Here is a 16,568-nt window from a genome sequence, read left to right as displayed (position 1 = left end):
ACTTTGTCTAATAAACAGGGCATTTGTCTAAGGAGGCCAGCTTTTTAAAGGGGCCACAGGAGCCCCTTGTTGTTGACCCTGCCGCCCACAAAAAGTCATTTCTAAATGTATTTGTCATCGTTTAGTACAGTAGAGCAATCAGTGTCATGGCAATTGTTACTTTACTGGTGTAGCAAAATAAAACAGGATGAAGTCAAAGAAGTCTTCTGGTGTTGATACTTTAAATATGCTTCAAATTGGGTCATGAGAGTTCAGGTTACGAAAAATAGGTCGAGTGACAAAACTTCCAAAATGGAGGTTTTTAGATAGAAATGGCGAAACAGGATTTGAAAGTGGCTTAATCACTCCAATGTCGGTGTTGCTACAGTGACGCACAGTCATCAACAACCTGGCTTGATTTAAGAAAACCAGTAGGATTCCAGAAACTGAGTTAGATAATTGCTGGATTTAATACAGCCACCAGTTTGTTTTACTATCAGGAGAGACTCAACTTGGCGTCGCCTCTGACAGCAGTGCTGTAAAAACCAAATGGAGCGCTCCCTCCGCGCCATCACAGACGCTGATGACTGCCTGCTTTTGATGTCTCCGACGGCTGAAGTTGAAAGGGCTTTGCACGTTTCCTGCGCAGCCGTCAGTCAGTCATGTTAGCAGCTTGACTGAAGCCGTCATCTTAAAAGGCAGCCCCGATCCATCAACGCCGAAGAATACGCCTACTCACTCTTGCGTGCCTTTTTTTTTCTAGCTCGTTTGACTCACCCTTTCTGACTGCACGTGCCGTCACTACATTTAATATATAAGTCTCTCGTATCAGACCATGTGGTTGAGGGTGGCTGCGCTGCGTCACATGTCTGGTAGAGGCCAGTCACACATTGTTGTCAGACTTTTGAATTGCCATGGGCGCAGAGCGCTCTCTGAGATCCTACAGTCTCAACAGTGACAACATGGCTGTTGCTACATAGTAATTAGGCAACCTTGCTGTGATTGCAATTTAGGGCTTGATAGAACCTCTGTTTTTCTGAGTCACTGCTGCTGAACTTGTCCCAGTCTTGGTGTTCTGGGGATGTTCCGACACTGTCAGACAGCCTGACGCGGGGTGTTGTCGTCCACAGAGGAAGAGCCCTGGAATGGAGGGAAGCCGAGGGGTCGAAAGGGCCCTGGCAGACAATGGACGGCCAGCCAGCGCAGGGAGGCCAGAGTTAAAAAACAAAACTACTTCCTGTCTGTCACTGGCAGCCAAACAAACTCCACCGGCACTTTCTTCTCCTCCTGCTGGGTACACCTCATCTGTAAACAAAAAGCGAATTTTTCAGAGGGGTCCAACGTGAGCGTGTTAAGGGCTTTTGTCATTGTTTGCAGTGATTTACCACCACCTTCCTCAGCATCCTACTCTCAGGAAATGCACAGGAAAAAGCATCTGACGTCGCAACAGAAGTTTCCAGTGTTGAGTAGTACTATTGAATTCCCCTCTTCTCTCGAAGACCTCTCACAGGTAGCAGCAGAAGAAGCGGTGGGGTTTTGCGGCGTTTCAGTGGAAGCCGACACATCTGCTGCTTAAACACATGCAAAGTTGGCAGTGTGTGCAAGAGATTAAGCTCAGGGACTGAGAGGAGGACAGTGCTTCCCTCAGTCAGGGAGGAGTTGGTGTCCATCTTTAGTTTTTCACCTTCTACTGACTATTATTACTGTTTATGTTCATGCCAACCATTGTGGAACTTGTTACAAGTTACTCTTGTTTGTGTGGACGATCCTTATCCACATATCTGGCACATTGACGACCTATTTATTCTTCAGTTCAGTTCAACTCATCCTCACGTGGTTGTTTTGTGGCAGGTATGAACAGCGCTGTGGCCTGCTTGTTGATACGGACTGTCCCATAATTAAAGATTTCCAGCTTCAGTCCTAATAACCAGTGATGTGTCCGCCATAACAGCTCTGCGTCCCGTCTGAACTGCCTGACCTCAGACTGCCCAGTCACTCTAACTACGTGACTTTCAGATCATATGCAGGTTTTTTTTTGTGGTTTTTTCTTTTTTTAACAAGACAGGTAGAAGTCCCTCGAGTATGTACAGGAAACTAAAAGCATGCTTGCAGTATGAGTATTCCTATAAATAAATTCAGCTAGTTCTGTTCTATTTCTGTACTGTCCTCTTATTTGCAGTCAAATGTGTTTCCTCCATTCAGCATCTTGTCAATTAGGGCTGCAGCTAACAGTGAACAATATTCTTTTTACAGCTCTGTGAATACTAGAATGGTTAGTAGAAGTCAGGTTCATTTTCAGGTTCAGGATTTTTTTGAGTTTACAACTAGAAAAGGTTTTCATGCTTTTTTCCCCCCTCTTTTTGAAACACTCTCCAGACAACCCAGTCTGCTCTGATTGGTTAGCCCACACATGCCTGACCCAGCAACACTAACAACAACAGAGCATATAATAAATTATTTTGTGCATAACTAGCCTCTAGGCTTAAATTATGCAAATGTGTGACTGTGTAGCATAGTGTGATGTGTGATTTTGTGTTACAAAATAAAGGAATCAAAGACGAGACTACTGACGTGGCGTTTCAGGAGCAGTGGTTTCTGTGGGAGAGAGGAGCTTCTGTTTGACCTTTTTAACTCAAGATCTTTTTACATGCACAAGAACAAATATAAAACACTGAAGGAAAGGAGAGGGGAAAAAGAAAAGAAATGCGTAATAGGTCTCTTTTAATGAGATCAAATTGTCTCCAAAGTTCAACTTCAGTGAACTCACAAATATGGCAGTGTATCAGGAGGTTTCCTCCAGTCACTGTTAGTTGAGCAGAACGCAGCTGTGTCGGCCATTAAAGACGGTGGCCTTGCTCTAAGCAGCCCCGATGCTGCCTGTTTGGTGTAAAAGCCTGACAAGATGAGAGCTTCTGCCAGATTGTAAAAAGAAGCATGAACTCCCAGTTGTTGTTGGCGGCCATTCAAGTGAATTCTCGACAATTAAACTGCAACAAGTAATCCTTATCTTCTCCCAGTATCGTCTACCTGCAGGCAAATCCCAACTTCCTCTTTATTGCCTCAGCTTAGATTGAGCATCTAGTCAAATGCAATGTTCTTTGACTCTGTGCTTTTTTAATGCAAAATGTTCGTGTGAGTGTAGCAGGAAGCAGCAAATAAAATCTCAGGGGACACTGATAAGGGCTCTGTTACCTGGCCGGAGAGATAAAGTGTTACGCTCTCAGTTGTCCCCGCTCTCAGCTGAAGCTAAAAGATAGTTTATTTATGCAGGGTTGACCTCTAACCTTTGTTTGGAGCTAACTAGGTCATTTCCAACCGCGCACGGAATACATCCTGGGGCTTGCACCTGCACGAACATGTTTTCTTGCTCAACATGTGATATTTAAGCTGTAGATTCTGTCATTTTGTATCATTTTAGACACTTGTGTTGTATTTTAGTAGAGCCAAACAATACAGTTCAAACCCAGTTCAGTATATGTAAAGAGGCAAAGTTTCGGAAAAGGAATTTAAATTCAGAATTTTAATATTTACATGTAAATGAGGTATAATACAAATTCAGAGATAATTATTTTTCCATTAACAGAATAAACAAACTTTTCTCGGAGGAAAATAAGCTCCCCAGAACACTATTTGAAGCTAGAAAGGTGGCAGGGTCCGCCACATAAACAAAGTAAAGCAGTATGAAACTGTGTTGTCCTTTAACGTCAGTCTGTTTATACAGTCATGAAAACAAAGAGTTCCTTTATTACGAAGATCTCTCTTCTGATTAAGATTTCTTCCCCAAAACTACATAGTGCACCTTTTAAGTTACGCTTTTATGTAAATATATATGTTTATAGATACACAAATGTTTTGATCTTGTCTTTTCACAGTTCCCACCTTGAGTTATTCACACTGCACCGAGACATAACCAGACCTAACCTCAACGCACAGACATCAGCTCTTAACACCCTGTCTGGAGTCTGTAGTTATGTACAGTGTGTGTGACTAATAACAGGGTCTACCTGGAAGCAATTTGACGGTGGACTCTCAGCACTACCATGAAATTTGTCTGCTCTCCTGGAGTCACGGACACCTTTCGGTAACAGTTTGTCTGTGGTGAAACGGACTCAGTATGGCGTTGTGACAAATTAGTCACGTTCCTCGCTTGGCAAACAAACACAAGACTACACCCTGCCTTCCTGTATAATTTCACCAAGCTGACTTCGGATTATGCAAGCAATAAGCCTTGCACACGTAATCAGAAAATAGTTAGCACTGGTCTGATCACCGTGTCTGGGATCAATGTCTGCCCTGGCTTTAGTCTGGTTTGTCTGCATCACCCGTTGTGTCATAATAACAGTGATTTCACACTAGCTTTGCAAGAATTAGCAAAAAGAAAGGTGCAAGTAATGTATAGAGAGATCTCGCTGTGAGTGTTAGAACTAATTTCTGGAAAGTTGGAAGTAGCTGTGATCTCACCCCGGCGTCCACGGCGAGCTGCACATGTGCTTCATACAACTGTTAGCATGCCAGGCTGCCAAGTGGAAATTCTTGTCCAGTAAGACGATGACCACAAGCCTGCCAAAGCTTGGCCTCCGGACTCTATAACCCAGGAGAAGGCTAAAGGGCCTGGTAATCCCCCTTCTGTTCGCCTCTGGGCTGTTTAGAGACGGCGCCGCTGAATGCAGGTCTTACACTCCCGCACACAAGAGGTCTGACTGCACTCATGACAGAACTCAGCCTGTGGTCATTCCCCGTTTGACTGGAAACAGCCAGCGAGGGGGAAAAAAAAGCTAGTTCACTGCTTAACCACACTCGATAAAGTCTTGATAAGTACACACATTTTAATCATCCCCGCTGTACGCTGGAGTCAAATGGTCAGCTCAGTGGGGTGCACTGGGGGTTGGGAGGGATGACGGGGGGGAAGTGGAGGGTTTGTGTGGGCAGGGTGTTGGCAGAAATGCGACGGGGTTTGGTATCCAGCTGCTGTGCAAGCGAGCCCGCAGGTGTCAGGTCAGCCGAGGTGATTAGCGCGATGTGATTAGCAGCAGTGAAATGTGACTGAACAGAGTTCAAGCAAGTGAATTTTGTAATTAATTACGATGTTAAGCGTCAGTAATTTGACGACCAGGGCGCACTTTTTTTTTCTTTTTTTTTTTTTTTTTAATTTTCCACAGGATTCATAAGGCCATGCCAAAACAAGTTTTCATCCCACTCAGCTACACCAGCATTGCTTTTTTGTTTCCTCAGCACCTAGGCCTAATCCTCAAGAATGTATTTGGACTCAGACTGAGGGGGGGTTAGGGCACTGTAATGTGGAAAAGGAATGATTTTTAGCCCTACTTAGCCGCCCTCCCTGTATTTCAGCACAACCCCTAATGCTTATTATCGCTGCCTGGTATTTTTCTGGGTTTTTGTTTGTTTTGTTTTTTTCTCCTGCCTTAAATTTTCAGTGTTTTCTAAATGGAGTGTGTGCGTTTTTATTTTTCTGTTGAGACTTGTTCTGCGTGAGTGCAAGGAAATGGTGACTTCTGAATGTTCACTATGTAGTTTTGGGGGAGGAATTTTAATCCAAAGAGGAAGATCTTCACTGACTGATTTGTACAACACAGCCACAGTTGTTTATTCAGAGATTCGCCGCACCTTGTGGCTGTAACTATGATGGGGAAGATGGGGAGGGATCACTATTGGCTGTTTTTATTCATGCCCAAGCAAAGAAAATAAACAAACTCTCTTCATTTTTGACTGAATAAACAAATTGACCTTAAAGGACGATAGTCATACTGTTTTACTTTGTCTGGCTTAAGTGCTCTGAGAACAGCTTGTTTAATCAGTTATGGAAAAAATACACATTTCTGAGTTTGTATTATAAGTATTAAAAATCTCAGTTTGAAGTCTGCGTAGTTCCCCTTTAAGCTGAATCACCCAAAAATACCTGAATACCTGTGTGTCCTCTTGCCTTATTCACAGGACCTGATTTTAGTGTCTGATGTTTTCTGTCACCTCTTACACCTTTTCTTCATCATTTTCTCTAGGAATCGGGAAGGTGAAGAGCAGAAAGGGGGGGATGAGAGACACAGCCTCCAACGCCGACACAGACATGTACGCAGATAACGGCGAGCGGCTGTACGACCTCAACCTGCCCGCCCTGGTCAAATTCAGCTACACAGCTGAGCGCGAGGACGAGCTGTCTCTGGTGAAAGGAACGCGGGTGGTGGTGATGGAGAAGTGCAGCGACGGCTGGTGGCGTGGTAGCTACAGCGGACGATCCGGCTGGTTTCCATCCAACTATGTGACAGAAGACATGGACGGGACGGCGGGGGGAGGGAGCATGGGCGGAGACCCACCCGGATCGCTAACAGAGAAGCTGGCGGCCGTGGTGAACAACACAGCGAACGGGAACAGAGTGCTGCACACTGTGCAGGCGCTCTACCCTTTTAGCTCAGGCAACGACGAGGAGCTAAACTTTGAGAAAGGCGAGGTGATGGAGGTCGTGGAGAAGCCAGAGAACGACCCCGAGTGGTGGAAGTGTCGCAAAGCGGACGGACAGCTGGGCTTGGTGCCTAAAAACTACGTCACTGTGCTAGACTCCACCTCCCATAAACCCGGAGCAGGGCCCGCCGGGCCGCCAACGCCCGACTGTGACTACATCTCACCCTCGGGCAGCGGGCGCTTCGCAGGGAAGGAGTGGTACTACGGGAAGGTGACGCGCCACCAGGCGGAGGTGGCCCTCAACCAGAGAGGCGTCGAGGGAGACTTCCTCATCCGAGACAGCGAGTCATCGGTCAGTAGCTTCCACCTGCTCGTCCAGCCTCAGTTTATAGCGTTAAAACCTCTTTATTTTGACAGAGATTGGAGTTGACGTTTGTCTGATAAACTTTGTAAAATCTTTGGTCGTCATGAGTCTGTTACCTTGATCTTTAACAATGTTCATATTATAACCGCGCACAAGAGAACATTGATAACTACGGCCATGATGCTCTGCTGTCCGCTTGTTTGTTCATGCAACAGAAAACATTTATAAAATTCCATTACCTGTTCATCTGTGGATAGGCCACAGATACCACACAGGATCACATAACTATAACAATAACAATTTTAAAACCCAATTCTCGACATTGTGATCACTTAACAATCCTTTAATATCAGGCTGTATGTTCCTTTAAGTTGGACAAATAGTAAAAAAGGGAAAAAAAGCATGGTCATATTCGTGCTCTGTGTTTTCCTTCTATGATGAGGAAGGCTGAGTGTGAGCAAAGATAATGAAAGTAAATATATCTGTTATTTTAATTATGGATCATTACAAATACAAATAAGTACCAAGTGGTCACACAACAAGAACAAATCAATCACGTGTACAAATTGCATGCATTAAAGGTCTAGTGAGTCGGACTAAGTGGCTGCTAGTAACACACAGGCCCGCTGTAGAACCAGTGTTTAGTTTGTCTGTTCTGGGCTACTGTAGAAAGAGGACCTGCTGCCTTTTTTTAAGACATAAAATTCTCCTAAAGTAACAAAAAACACAAGGATTCTTATTTTCATATCATTCAACACTAGTAAAAACACAACTATGAATATCATTTTCCACTTCTGCCAGTAGATCTGCCTAAATCTCCTTAAATCCTACACATCTCGCGCAGAGTGACAAAGAGTCCATTTACACCATCACCTTGTCCGACCACTCACAATAAAACCTCGTTATTTCCTTTCCTCCCCACAGCCAAACGACTTCTCCATCTCCCTGAAGGCGCAGAGCAAGAACAAGCATTTCAAAGTGCAGCTGAAGGAAAACCTTTACTGCATTGGACAGCGCAAGTTCAACTCTATGGAGGAGCTTGTTGAACACTACAAAAAGGCCCCCATCTTCACCAGTGAGCAGGGAGACAAACTGTACCTGATCAAGGCCCTGGCTGCCTCCTGATCCCTCTCTGTCACACACACACACACTTACACACCGGCACACACACACACACACCTATACATTAACTGCATCCATATATATATGTATACATTCAGATACTTACGCCAGAACACACACTAACATTTAAACTCCCAGCCTGAGGACTTTTAACACATCGTCAGGACTTTAATGCCCAGATTTGTGAGCATTCCAAGAGGAGCTGTGGATAAAGCATGGGAGAGACACGGAGGAGTGGAAAGAGGAGACAAAAGAGACTATGGACTCCTGAGAGTTGACTACAGACCTCTTGGTCGCCTATTTTAAATTATCCAGATGTGTTAGGTCATAGGCAATGCCATGTATTTCCACCTTGATATCTACTAGAGTTGCATTTAGTTTCTTTTTTTTGTTTGTTTTTTTTTGTTTTTGTTCATAATATATAATCTTTTTAACAGTTTCTTTTTAAAATGTGATGATTTTTAACTGTATCCAACACACGACAACCACCCATATGAGGCATTCTGTTAGCAGATGTTAGCGACTTCAAATTCTAGCCTGTAGAGGTCTACGTTTCAAATCCTGTTCGTGTTGTCTGTCTTAATTTGTTCTTTACGGTCGTGGACGCACTAATCCACAACTCCTGCTAACTGCTAATCATGAATAAAAATTAAGTGACCAAAATATATTTATTGATACAATTCTGTTAGGATCACGGTTGTAGAGATCGCACGCATCTGTTTTGTTTTTTTTTTGTTTTGTTTTTTTTTGTTTCTTTTTGTTTTTTTTGAGGGTTCCTATTCAAACTAGTCGTTCAACTTCTCTTTTTGTACGACAGAACTGCTTGTCTCACATATTGCTGTATCCATATCATGTGAATGTTATAAAGCGGAGGCATCGCAGACTCCGTGGGGGGGCTCAACAACCCCGTGACTTTGCATGCGTGCACGCAAAAACAGAATAGAGTCCTCACACCTTTTCGCACCATCTCTTAAAAGATTAAATTCGACAGTCCGCGTGAGTGATGGGGGGGGGATAGAGGTCATGTGAAGAGTCAAAAAGTGTTTTCCCTTCGTAGACAGCTGATGCGTCCTCCCAGTGTTGCCAAAGGGGACGTTTCTCTGGGGGTGAGAAGGAAGCAGGGGGAGTGGGGGGAGGGGGGGTGGAGCAGACAAACCCGCCAGAAGCTGGGAGGGGGAAATGGAGGACCCAGAGGGTGATGTCACTGCTCCTGAATTAGTGATCACTGGAAGTAATGGAGGAGTTGAAGGTCATCCAGGGGTCATGCTTGCAGGGGGGGATATATATATAGAAGATTTTCAGAAAAAAAACGATTCCTTACAGCCAAGTTCTGGTGAAAGCAAACTTAAGAAGAACACAAATGTGTGCAAACAGTGCGCCTAACATGTGGTTTGTAGTTACCGTAAGGTCTCTAGTTGAATGGGTACTTGTTTTGGGTGAAAATGGACCAAGTAGTGTTTGAATGTTTTGAAGGGCAGCTAAGTGCCGGCGCCTGCAATCAAAGCTGCAGCAGCGCCGGCAGGGAGCCGCTCCAGCAGCGGGCTCAGGGAGATGATGATGATCACGATGCTTGCGATGATGAGTTCTCCAGCTGTGGCCAGTTGGACCCAAGTGCAGAGAGAGAAGGCTGGGGGAGAAAGAGCGGGAGGGGGAGGAAAAGGGGATTTCATAGAGGAGGAATGGAAAAATGGACCCTAAAAAACAAATCTAGGGAGGAGACTTGGAGAATCTGCTCCACTAAGTAGAATATGTGGATTACCGCTCCCAGTTGTACAAGGGCGGGGAAAATGAACGGAGGCCAACGCTGATGTATCATCGGTGAGGATAATGGATGTTTTTTTATGGGGGGGGGGGGGATTTTTAAGGTCTTGTCAATCCAGGCATGCCCGAAACATGGACATGAACTTTTTTATTTTTTTCCCCTCCAGGTGATTGACACACTATTCACACGAGAGCCGGAGCGTTCTCTCTTATTTTTGGAGCGGTCACATATTCATTATTAACAGCGAAACAATTGGCTTTCAGTTTGATTCATGACTGGTTTAAAAGCGGGGCTGAGCTCTAATTATAGAACCTGCAGTAGTGTTTGAGATCTTAATTTAAGCTAGACAAAAACATTCCAGAATTTAAAAGGATGGCGTCGAGACTCGATACCTGGCAGAATTAAAACTAGATGCTTCAAAATGTCAGTCACAGGAATGATTCTCAGCGTGGCTCGACTGCTTTGTTTGTTCATTTTAGGTCCCGATACTACGGAATAGGATGAAGGCCACTGTTTAAAAAAAAAAAAAAAAATCAAACAATTTTTTGTTCTGACTTTTTTCTTTAGAAATGATGTGTGAAGTCAGAATATTGAGCAAAACAGAGTTCACAGTGGTTCTATTCCTCTTCTGTGCAACTTCTTTCTGACCTGTAACCATTACATCAACTTGATGACACTTTTTCGGGTATTCCCTTCATTCTCAGTAACCCTCCTCCCCTCTTCCTCTTTTTGGTTACTGTAATATCAGTCACCAGATAAGTATTTGGGTTACAGGAATCCCGTCATTTATTACACCCAAGCCCTGGCTGTTGTATCGGTGCCATGTTCTTTTTTTCTTCCCCCTGACACTTCATGTGAGATAGTGTTTGCCTACAGTAGTCATGAACTGCTGTCAGCAACCCCAGTTTTTTTTTTTTTTTTTTAAATTTCCTCCCCGACTTCCGGTTGTACAGCGTCTGCGATATTACGCAGCATTAAAGTGACAAACGCCAATGCAGTGTGCCCCAGTTCGAGGGATTTAGGAGATTTCAATGTGCCTTCACAGCTTTCTGTCAACCAAAGGTTTAGCCCGCTCCCCCACCCCCAAAGTTTTTCTTTTTTATCTTGTTCTTCCCACCTTCTCTCATCACCTCCGCGTGCTATTTGGTTAAAGCTTTGCATGTGCATCAGTTGAGTCTGATCAGTTAGCAACGTCTGAAAACATCCTTTTAAAGAGAAGGGTATTTCCTCATGACGTTATTGTCCAACTTCTCTTTTTTTTTTTTGGTCTTGCATAAAATGCCCATTTAGGTGATCTTGTGTGTAGTTTCAAGTGACCTTACCTTTGCTGATTTCATCAAGTATAACTTCTTAAATGAACAGTGAATGCCTACATGTACAGTATAAAAATATGTGATGTTCATTCAGAGACATACCCCCCTCCCTCCCCCAGGTGTGATGTAATCATGACCTGAATCTCATGTTTATGAGCACCTCAAGTTATAACGGTATCACATATTGTCGGTCGTGAATGGGAACTGTCATTGGTTTCCGAGGAAATAGTTTTTTTTTTTTTTTAAATGTCTGTATGCATTTCATATAAGACCTAGTGTAATAAGACATTCACTTTTGCAGTTTAGCCACTTAAATATGTAAAGAGAAAAGAAAAAAAAATCCTGGATACTTAAATGTTTTACTTGATATTCAAATACAGAACTACAGTATCTCCCTCGCATAGATATTGTTATGAACTGGGATCATTTTACACCAACGGGGAGGCCGCATGAGCAGAGCCTTGTAGCTGTACAGAAATGATTTTAAAATCTGCTTAAAAAAAAGACATTGAAGTCAGTTGCAAGGGGTATTATCAAGAGACCGTTTGTCAAACTATCCCCCCCCCCACTTAAAAACTACAACGCAGCTCGAAGCACTCGCTCCTCGACTGATAAACAAGCCTGAGATGATCCTCTACGCCTGGTTTCTTGATAATATTCTGAACAAGTGACCCCCGTGTTTAAAAACTTTGGTGCTTTTTGTGCTGCTTACATTTCTATGGTGTTCTTTGTCTCACAAAGCTTTTTTTTTTCTCTTTTCTTTTTGTTTCTGTATGAGAGAGAGTGAAGAAAGCAGATCCATGCTGTGGAATGATAAAAAGGCAGTGCTGTGAAATTAAATGTCATGCTCTTAATACTGTTTTTAAATGGAGGGGAGATCGTCTTCAGGTGTAATAATTTAGAAGAGTTTATTAGAGTGTTCAAAAGACGTAATAAACGATACAAAAAAAAAAAGTCTGTTGTTTTTGAGTCGTTAAATGACGGGATGTCTGTTTTCATGCATTTCTTCAGCTGTATTTTACTGGAATTATAAAAAAAAGAGTCTTCTCTGAGCTCCAGCTTTGCTATAATGTGATTTTAATACTATTAACATTATCTGAGACTGCAAATGATTCATACATGAGCACAGCTGTGGTGGTTTTCTACGATGCACGTGCATCCCCTGGTGGTCATTTGGATCATTACACCTGCCAGGCCTGGATTAAAGGAGACCAACAAAAGACACAACCACATTTTGGTCAGTTTATTTCAAATCGTGACACTGTGATTGTAATATTTTTTTCAAAATAAAATGCTCTATTCATTCACATTATTGTCTATACAAAATATTTCTCCCAATGAGGAGGTGGGATGAGGGAGGAAGCAAGGGGGCTGGATGCTTTTCATACGCCCATTAATCACATCAATCAACTTCGCCGTCGCAGTGGCACGCAGGATTCTCATGGCGCATGTGAGACAAAGTGGGCTTGTGTTGGCCGTTACGTAACTTTGAGGGGAGAGGGCGAGTCGAGCCAAATCTCACCACGGTTCTTACAGTAGTTGACCTTGGTTTGTTCCGGCGACGGTCACAACGGAACAGCGGGAGCCGTCTGTTGAGCTCTGCCAGCTCCAGACGATTCTCATAACACAAAACATCAGAAATATAAAGGGGACGAACACGTTTTTTTTTTTTTAAAGAAAGATAAAACCACAAGTAATGACGACAGCTACCAGTATGTCATAGCCCTGCTGATATCTGACGCAAAGTAGTTACTACTTATCACGGCATGTATCTGTATAGATAAAAAGTTATGTTGTTTTTTTTGTCGAACATATAAAAAGTTTCAGTTTCAAAACATCATTACGTTTTAAGGCTTGATCAGTGAATGATTGCAAGTGCTGAGGAATGTGTCGCTGAGGCCCCTCTCTAAGATTTGTAGATCTGCGCAGTGTTACATAGTTGAAGAATAAGCTGCAATTTCATCTGAGAGGATTGAAACATAGGGAACAGCTTCTCTTCTAGAAGTACAGGAAGTCGGCTATGGCGCCGGGCAGATGGGTCATGACCTGCATTCTGATCCACCAGTGTGGCTCCGTGGGGTTGTACCTGGTGTAAGGACGCTTGGACGTGATGGCGTCGGTGATGTCATCCAGCACAGGGGCCACATCCTTCTGCCCGCTGTTGCAGTAGGAGCGCATCAGCGCCATGTGCTGCTCGAAGTGGCCTTTCCCATAATCCTCCTTCACCTGCGCCGGCGCCTCGCTCCACAGCTTGTTGGCCGTGTTGGCCACGATGTCGCGGGTCAGGATGCCGGTGGCCACGATGAAGTTCCCCGGTTCGATCACAGACACCTTGACGCCCCAGGTCTTCATCTCGTAGCGGAGGCAGTCGGAAAAAGCTTCCACGCCGTATTTAGACACGCAGTAGGGCGAGCGCATGATGTTTCCCATCCTCCCGTACATGCTGGCCAGGTTCACAACACGGCCTGCAGAAATGTTCAGAAACGTGACCCAAAAAAAAACCCAAAACTATGTGACACAATATGATTTAATTTAGCACCACCAGTAACAAAATTAAGTAACTGCTTTCAAGCTCAAAGCCTGTTAAGCCTCCAGGTCCAAAGTTCAACTGTCTTCAGAGACGTTCTTAATGAGTACGCTGCCTGGAGTTGAGCTTAGATAAGCAAATAAATTAACCATATTTTCCGATGAGTCACTTATTAACAAAAAGCTGCTATTGCACCCAAGCTGAGAAATGAAAAACCATCCAGTGACTAGCAGGACTTCATAACCAGATTATCCTATTTTATTTATCTTATTTGACCGATTTATCCTGTCACACTGTTTTTCAGTGGGTTAGGGTCTGCGCAGTGTGTACACCACTAGTGTAGTGGCCAGGTGCTAGCTGGTTAGCGTGCTAACTTGGACACAGTTCAAAGATGTCTTGAACTGTTATTTCTTCACATCCTGTTGATGGCTTGAGTTGATTTTTAAATGTTATATGAATTCCTACATATTGCACCTTTAACATCCTCACATCCTCCACAAGTGCTGGTATGGGAAAAAGTCCCTGAAACATACCAACACCTCTGTCAAAGTATTAATATCTGTGCATGCTCAGAAAGAAAATCTGATTCTCGATCTGTTTTGTTTAATAGCTTTGGTGCTTTCAAAACCACCAAATGTGGATGTATCGGTACTTTTGACAACCTGATCAGCATCACTCACAGAAATCATGGGACACAACTCTTTTGTTGGCTGCATAGTTTTCCTTCAAACGGGAATTCTAAGAATGTTTATAATCCCAGAAACTTAGGAAAATGTCGAATCCAAATGTGCTTGTCACTTTAAGTGTTTGCAGTTCTGGTGGTACTGTTTAACTTATTCAAGTATATGTGTCACAAAGATTCAACATGTAATATACAGCAATATTCTAGCTTCTGACCTTTGGCCCTTCGGATTAACGGCAGAACAGCCTTGGTGACCCTGATGGTGCCCCACAGGTTGACCTCTGACACCTGCTTGTAGGTGTCCATGGACGTAAACTCGACTTCCCCGAAGGTCGACACGCCAGCGTTGTTCACCACAGCCCACAGACCTGGGTCATGACCAGTGAAAGATTGTCAGAGACGGGTGGGAAGAGTTTGTGAATGAGCACATACACTGACCTTTAATCTGAGTTAGTGAATACAGGAGTTAGTTACCCTTTTCTGAGTCAGCCAGGTTGTCTTTGATATATTCCACGGCCTGGTTCACCTGCTCGTCGCTGCACACGTCCAGCTGGACTACTTTCATGCGATCCGAATGAAATTCCTCCAGTTCCTTTGCACCCTCTCCGCCTTTGTCCTGCAAGGACGACACTTCTCCTCACCAACACATGACATTAAGATGAAAAACACCAGATTTAAAGGGGCACTGTGTAGTCTGGGAGAAGAAATTCAAATTTTGAATAAATCAAAAGGAAAATAACGGTCCCCAGAACACTGTTTTAAGCAAAAAAGGTGGCAGAGTCCACCACATATCAACAAAGTAAAACGGTATCAAACTGTGCTGTCCTCCAAGGTCAGTTTGTGCAGTTGTGAAAACAAAGACAGTTCATTTCGTGGCTTTGTTTAAGCGACTATGCATCGTTATTCTCCAAAACCACACAGTGCACCTTTAATCTCTTTCTGATGGGACATGCAGTTGCAGACTGTGAACTTGAGAGCGGCCCCTTGTCCAAATATTGAATATTCTGAATTTCATCGGGGTTGTTGCGTCTAATGGGGCGCTCGCTTTACATCTTATCCATACCTTGAGGAGACATCCGGCGAAGACCGTGAAGCCGAGTTTGTGCAGATGTTTTGCAAGCGCATGTCCAAATCCACAGTCACAACCTGTGACCAGCACAGCTTTCCCTTTCACCTGCAGAGAGGGGAACAACATAGTAAAGGCTTCTCCTAAAGTGATATATAAAGCTGTGAAAATATGTACAAAAGACAACAGAATACCTTGAATGCATTCCTGTAAAGTGTGATCAAATAAAAACATTCTCAAAGAAAATACACATGTAAGGTTTGTAATGAAAAATCCAGACAGCATTGCTCCACTGGCAGCAGTTTCATTATCTAAAATGCATTAAAACCTGTTGTAGCGTTAACCCCTCTAGTCTCAGCTGTATGGATGTTGCTGTGACATTTGCCTTCTTCTAAAATGCCTAATGTGACAACACAATGGGACCTACACAGGACATGAGTTCATTATAGTGCCAGAAATGAAGTCCACTGTAACGTTACCTCCACCAGTCCTCTGGGAATTCGGGGCGTCGCAACGTACAGCACGAAAAGTGAATACAGCATAACTATGCACTCGGTGACGCTCGTCTCCGGTAACCCCAACATCCTCATCGCCGCGTTCAGCAGGGCAGGCAGTCCCAAACCCAGCACGACAGTCAGGAGCACGGAGAACGACACCAGGAGCGCCACTCGGAACACGGAGAGCGGGGCCATCTTGACGGAATGGTGTGTTTACTTTCCTGGCGGAGCGGTCTGTATCACCCACAGCCGGGGTCACGGCACGCCCCCCGGATCACATCACCAAAAATCCCCCGGGCTGCGTTCAAGTTAACGGAATGAATGTGAAGTAACCCTCTGAAAACTGGTTATTACACCTTTATCAGTTTTTTTTTTGTTCGAGTTAAACATAAGCTTGGAATAGTTGAGTTAGCTTAGCGAGTTAGCAAGCACTTAACGGTAGTTAACGGTGTTGACTTGTTACGTTCATCCGTTACTTTCCATGCAAAACGTGTTTATCTTGACCCAGCCTCGCCTGTATCCAGCCGTTACGTTTGTTTCAGTTAGCTCCTAATGAAAAATACAAAGTGTTGAATTACTGTAGTATATTTCTCAAAAGTTTAGTGGACGTCATGAAAGTCTAGTCTGGCTGTCCCCGGGACGAAACCGGAAGTGTCCGGCGGGAACACTTCTCGCCTTTTCCCTTTTTCCTCTTGGTTCTGGAGACGTTTCCAGAAACCCACGAAGAAGAACAAAGAGAGAAGTATCCCTCCGGAACACTTCCGGTTTCGCTTAAATCCGCGTTAAAATAGAAAATATACTTAAAAGAACCGAAATTTAACGAACTCAAGTGTTCATTAAAA

General features: G+C 43.8%; 2 protein-coding genes across 7 annotated transcripts in view; one reads left to right on the top strand and one right to left on the bottom strand.

The window, feature by feature from the left end:
• nck1b (NCK adaptor protein 1b) overlaps positions 1-10,174 on the top strand; it is a 30,213-nt gene extending 20,039 nt beyond the window's left edge. For both annotated transcript variants that reach the window (XM_037079148.1, XM_037079149.1), the window contains 2 exons: positions 5,997-6,745; positions 7,682-10,174. In XM_037079148.1, the coding sequence (XP_036935043.1) occupies positions 5,997-6,745; positions 7,682-7,882 (950 nt within the window). In that variant the 3' untranslated portion in view covers positions 7,883-10,174. The remainder of the gene's footprint in view (positions 1-5,996; positions 6,746-7,681) is intronic.
• bdh1 (3-hydroxybutyrate dehydrogenase, type 1) lies at positions 1,266-16,425 on the bottom strand. 5 transcript variants are annotated; one of them, XM_037079154.1, is made up of 6 exons: positions 15,709-16,422; positions 15,227-15,337; positions 14,638-14,779; positions 14,379-14,531; positions 13,041-13,419; positions 1,266-1,284 (listed from the first exon to the last, which is right to left on the bottom strand). In XM_037079154.1, exons 1-6 carry the CDS (start codon positions 15,919-15,921, stop codon positions 1,281-1,283), a joined length of 1,002 nt encoding a protein of 333 aa, XP_036935049.1. In that variant the 5' UTR covers positions 15,922-16,422; the 3' UTR covers positions 1,266-1,280. The 5 variants fall into 5 exon arrangements, with proteins under 5 accessions (XP_036935049.1, XP_036935045.1, XP_036935050.1 ...); XM_037079150.1 differs by lacking the exon at positions 1,266-1,284 and adding an exon at positions 8,285-12,150 and having other exon boundaries at positions 15,709-16,425; XM_037079155.1 differs by lacking the exon at positions 1,266-1,284 and adding an exon at positions 8,285-12,150 and having other exon boundaries at positions 14,638-14,796; positions 15,709-15,851.
• Between the last annotated feature and the right edge of the window lie 143 nt (positions 16,426-16,568).

The sequence above is a fragment of the Acanthopagrus latus genome, chromosome 19, assembly GCF_904848185.1.
Source record: "Acanthopagrus latus isolate v.2019 chromosome 19, fAcaLat1.1, whole genome shotgun sequence".
Classification (NCBI taxonomy): domain Eukaryota; kingdom Metazoa; phylum Chordata; class Actinopteri; order Spariformes; family Sparidae; genus Acanthopagrus; species Acanthopagrus latus.
Note: the sequence above shows the minus strand (reverse complement) of the source record. Positions and strands in the feature narration are given on the sequence as shown.

Bases quoted from the DNA above. Each gene is read 5' to 3' on its own strand.
- bdh1 (XM_037079150.1), bottom strand. From the start codon at position 15,921: ATGGCCCCGCTCTCCGTGTTCCGAGTGGCGCTCCTGGTGTCGTTCTCC. The intron at 14,532-14,637 runs GTAACTAACTCC...GTCATGACCCAG, and splicing joins CCTGGCTGACTCAGAAAAGG to GTCTGTGGGCTGTGGTGAAC. The intron at 12,151-13,040 runs GTACAACCCCAC...CCTTTAATCCAG, and splicing joins TCCAAGCGTCCTTACACCAG to GCCTGGCAGGTGTAATGATC.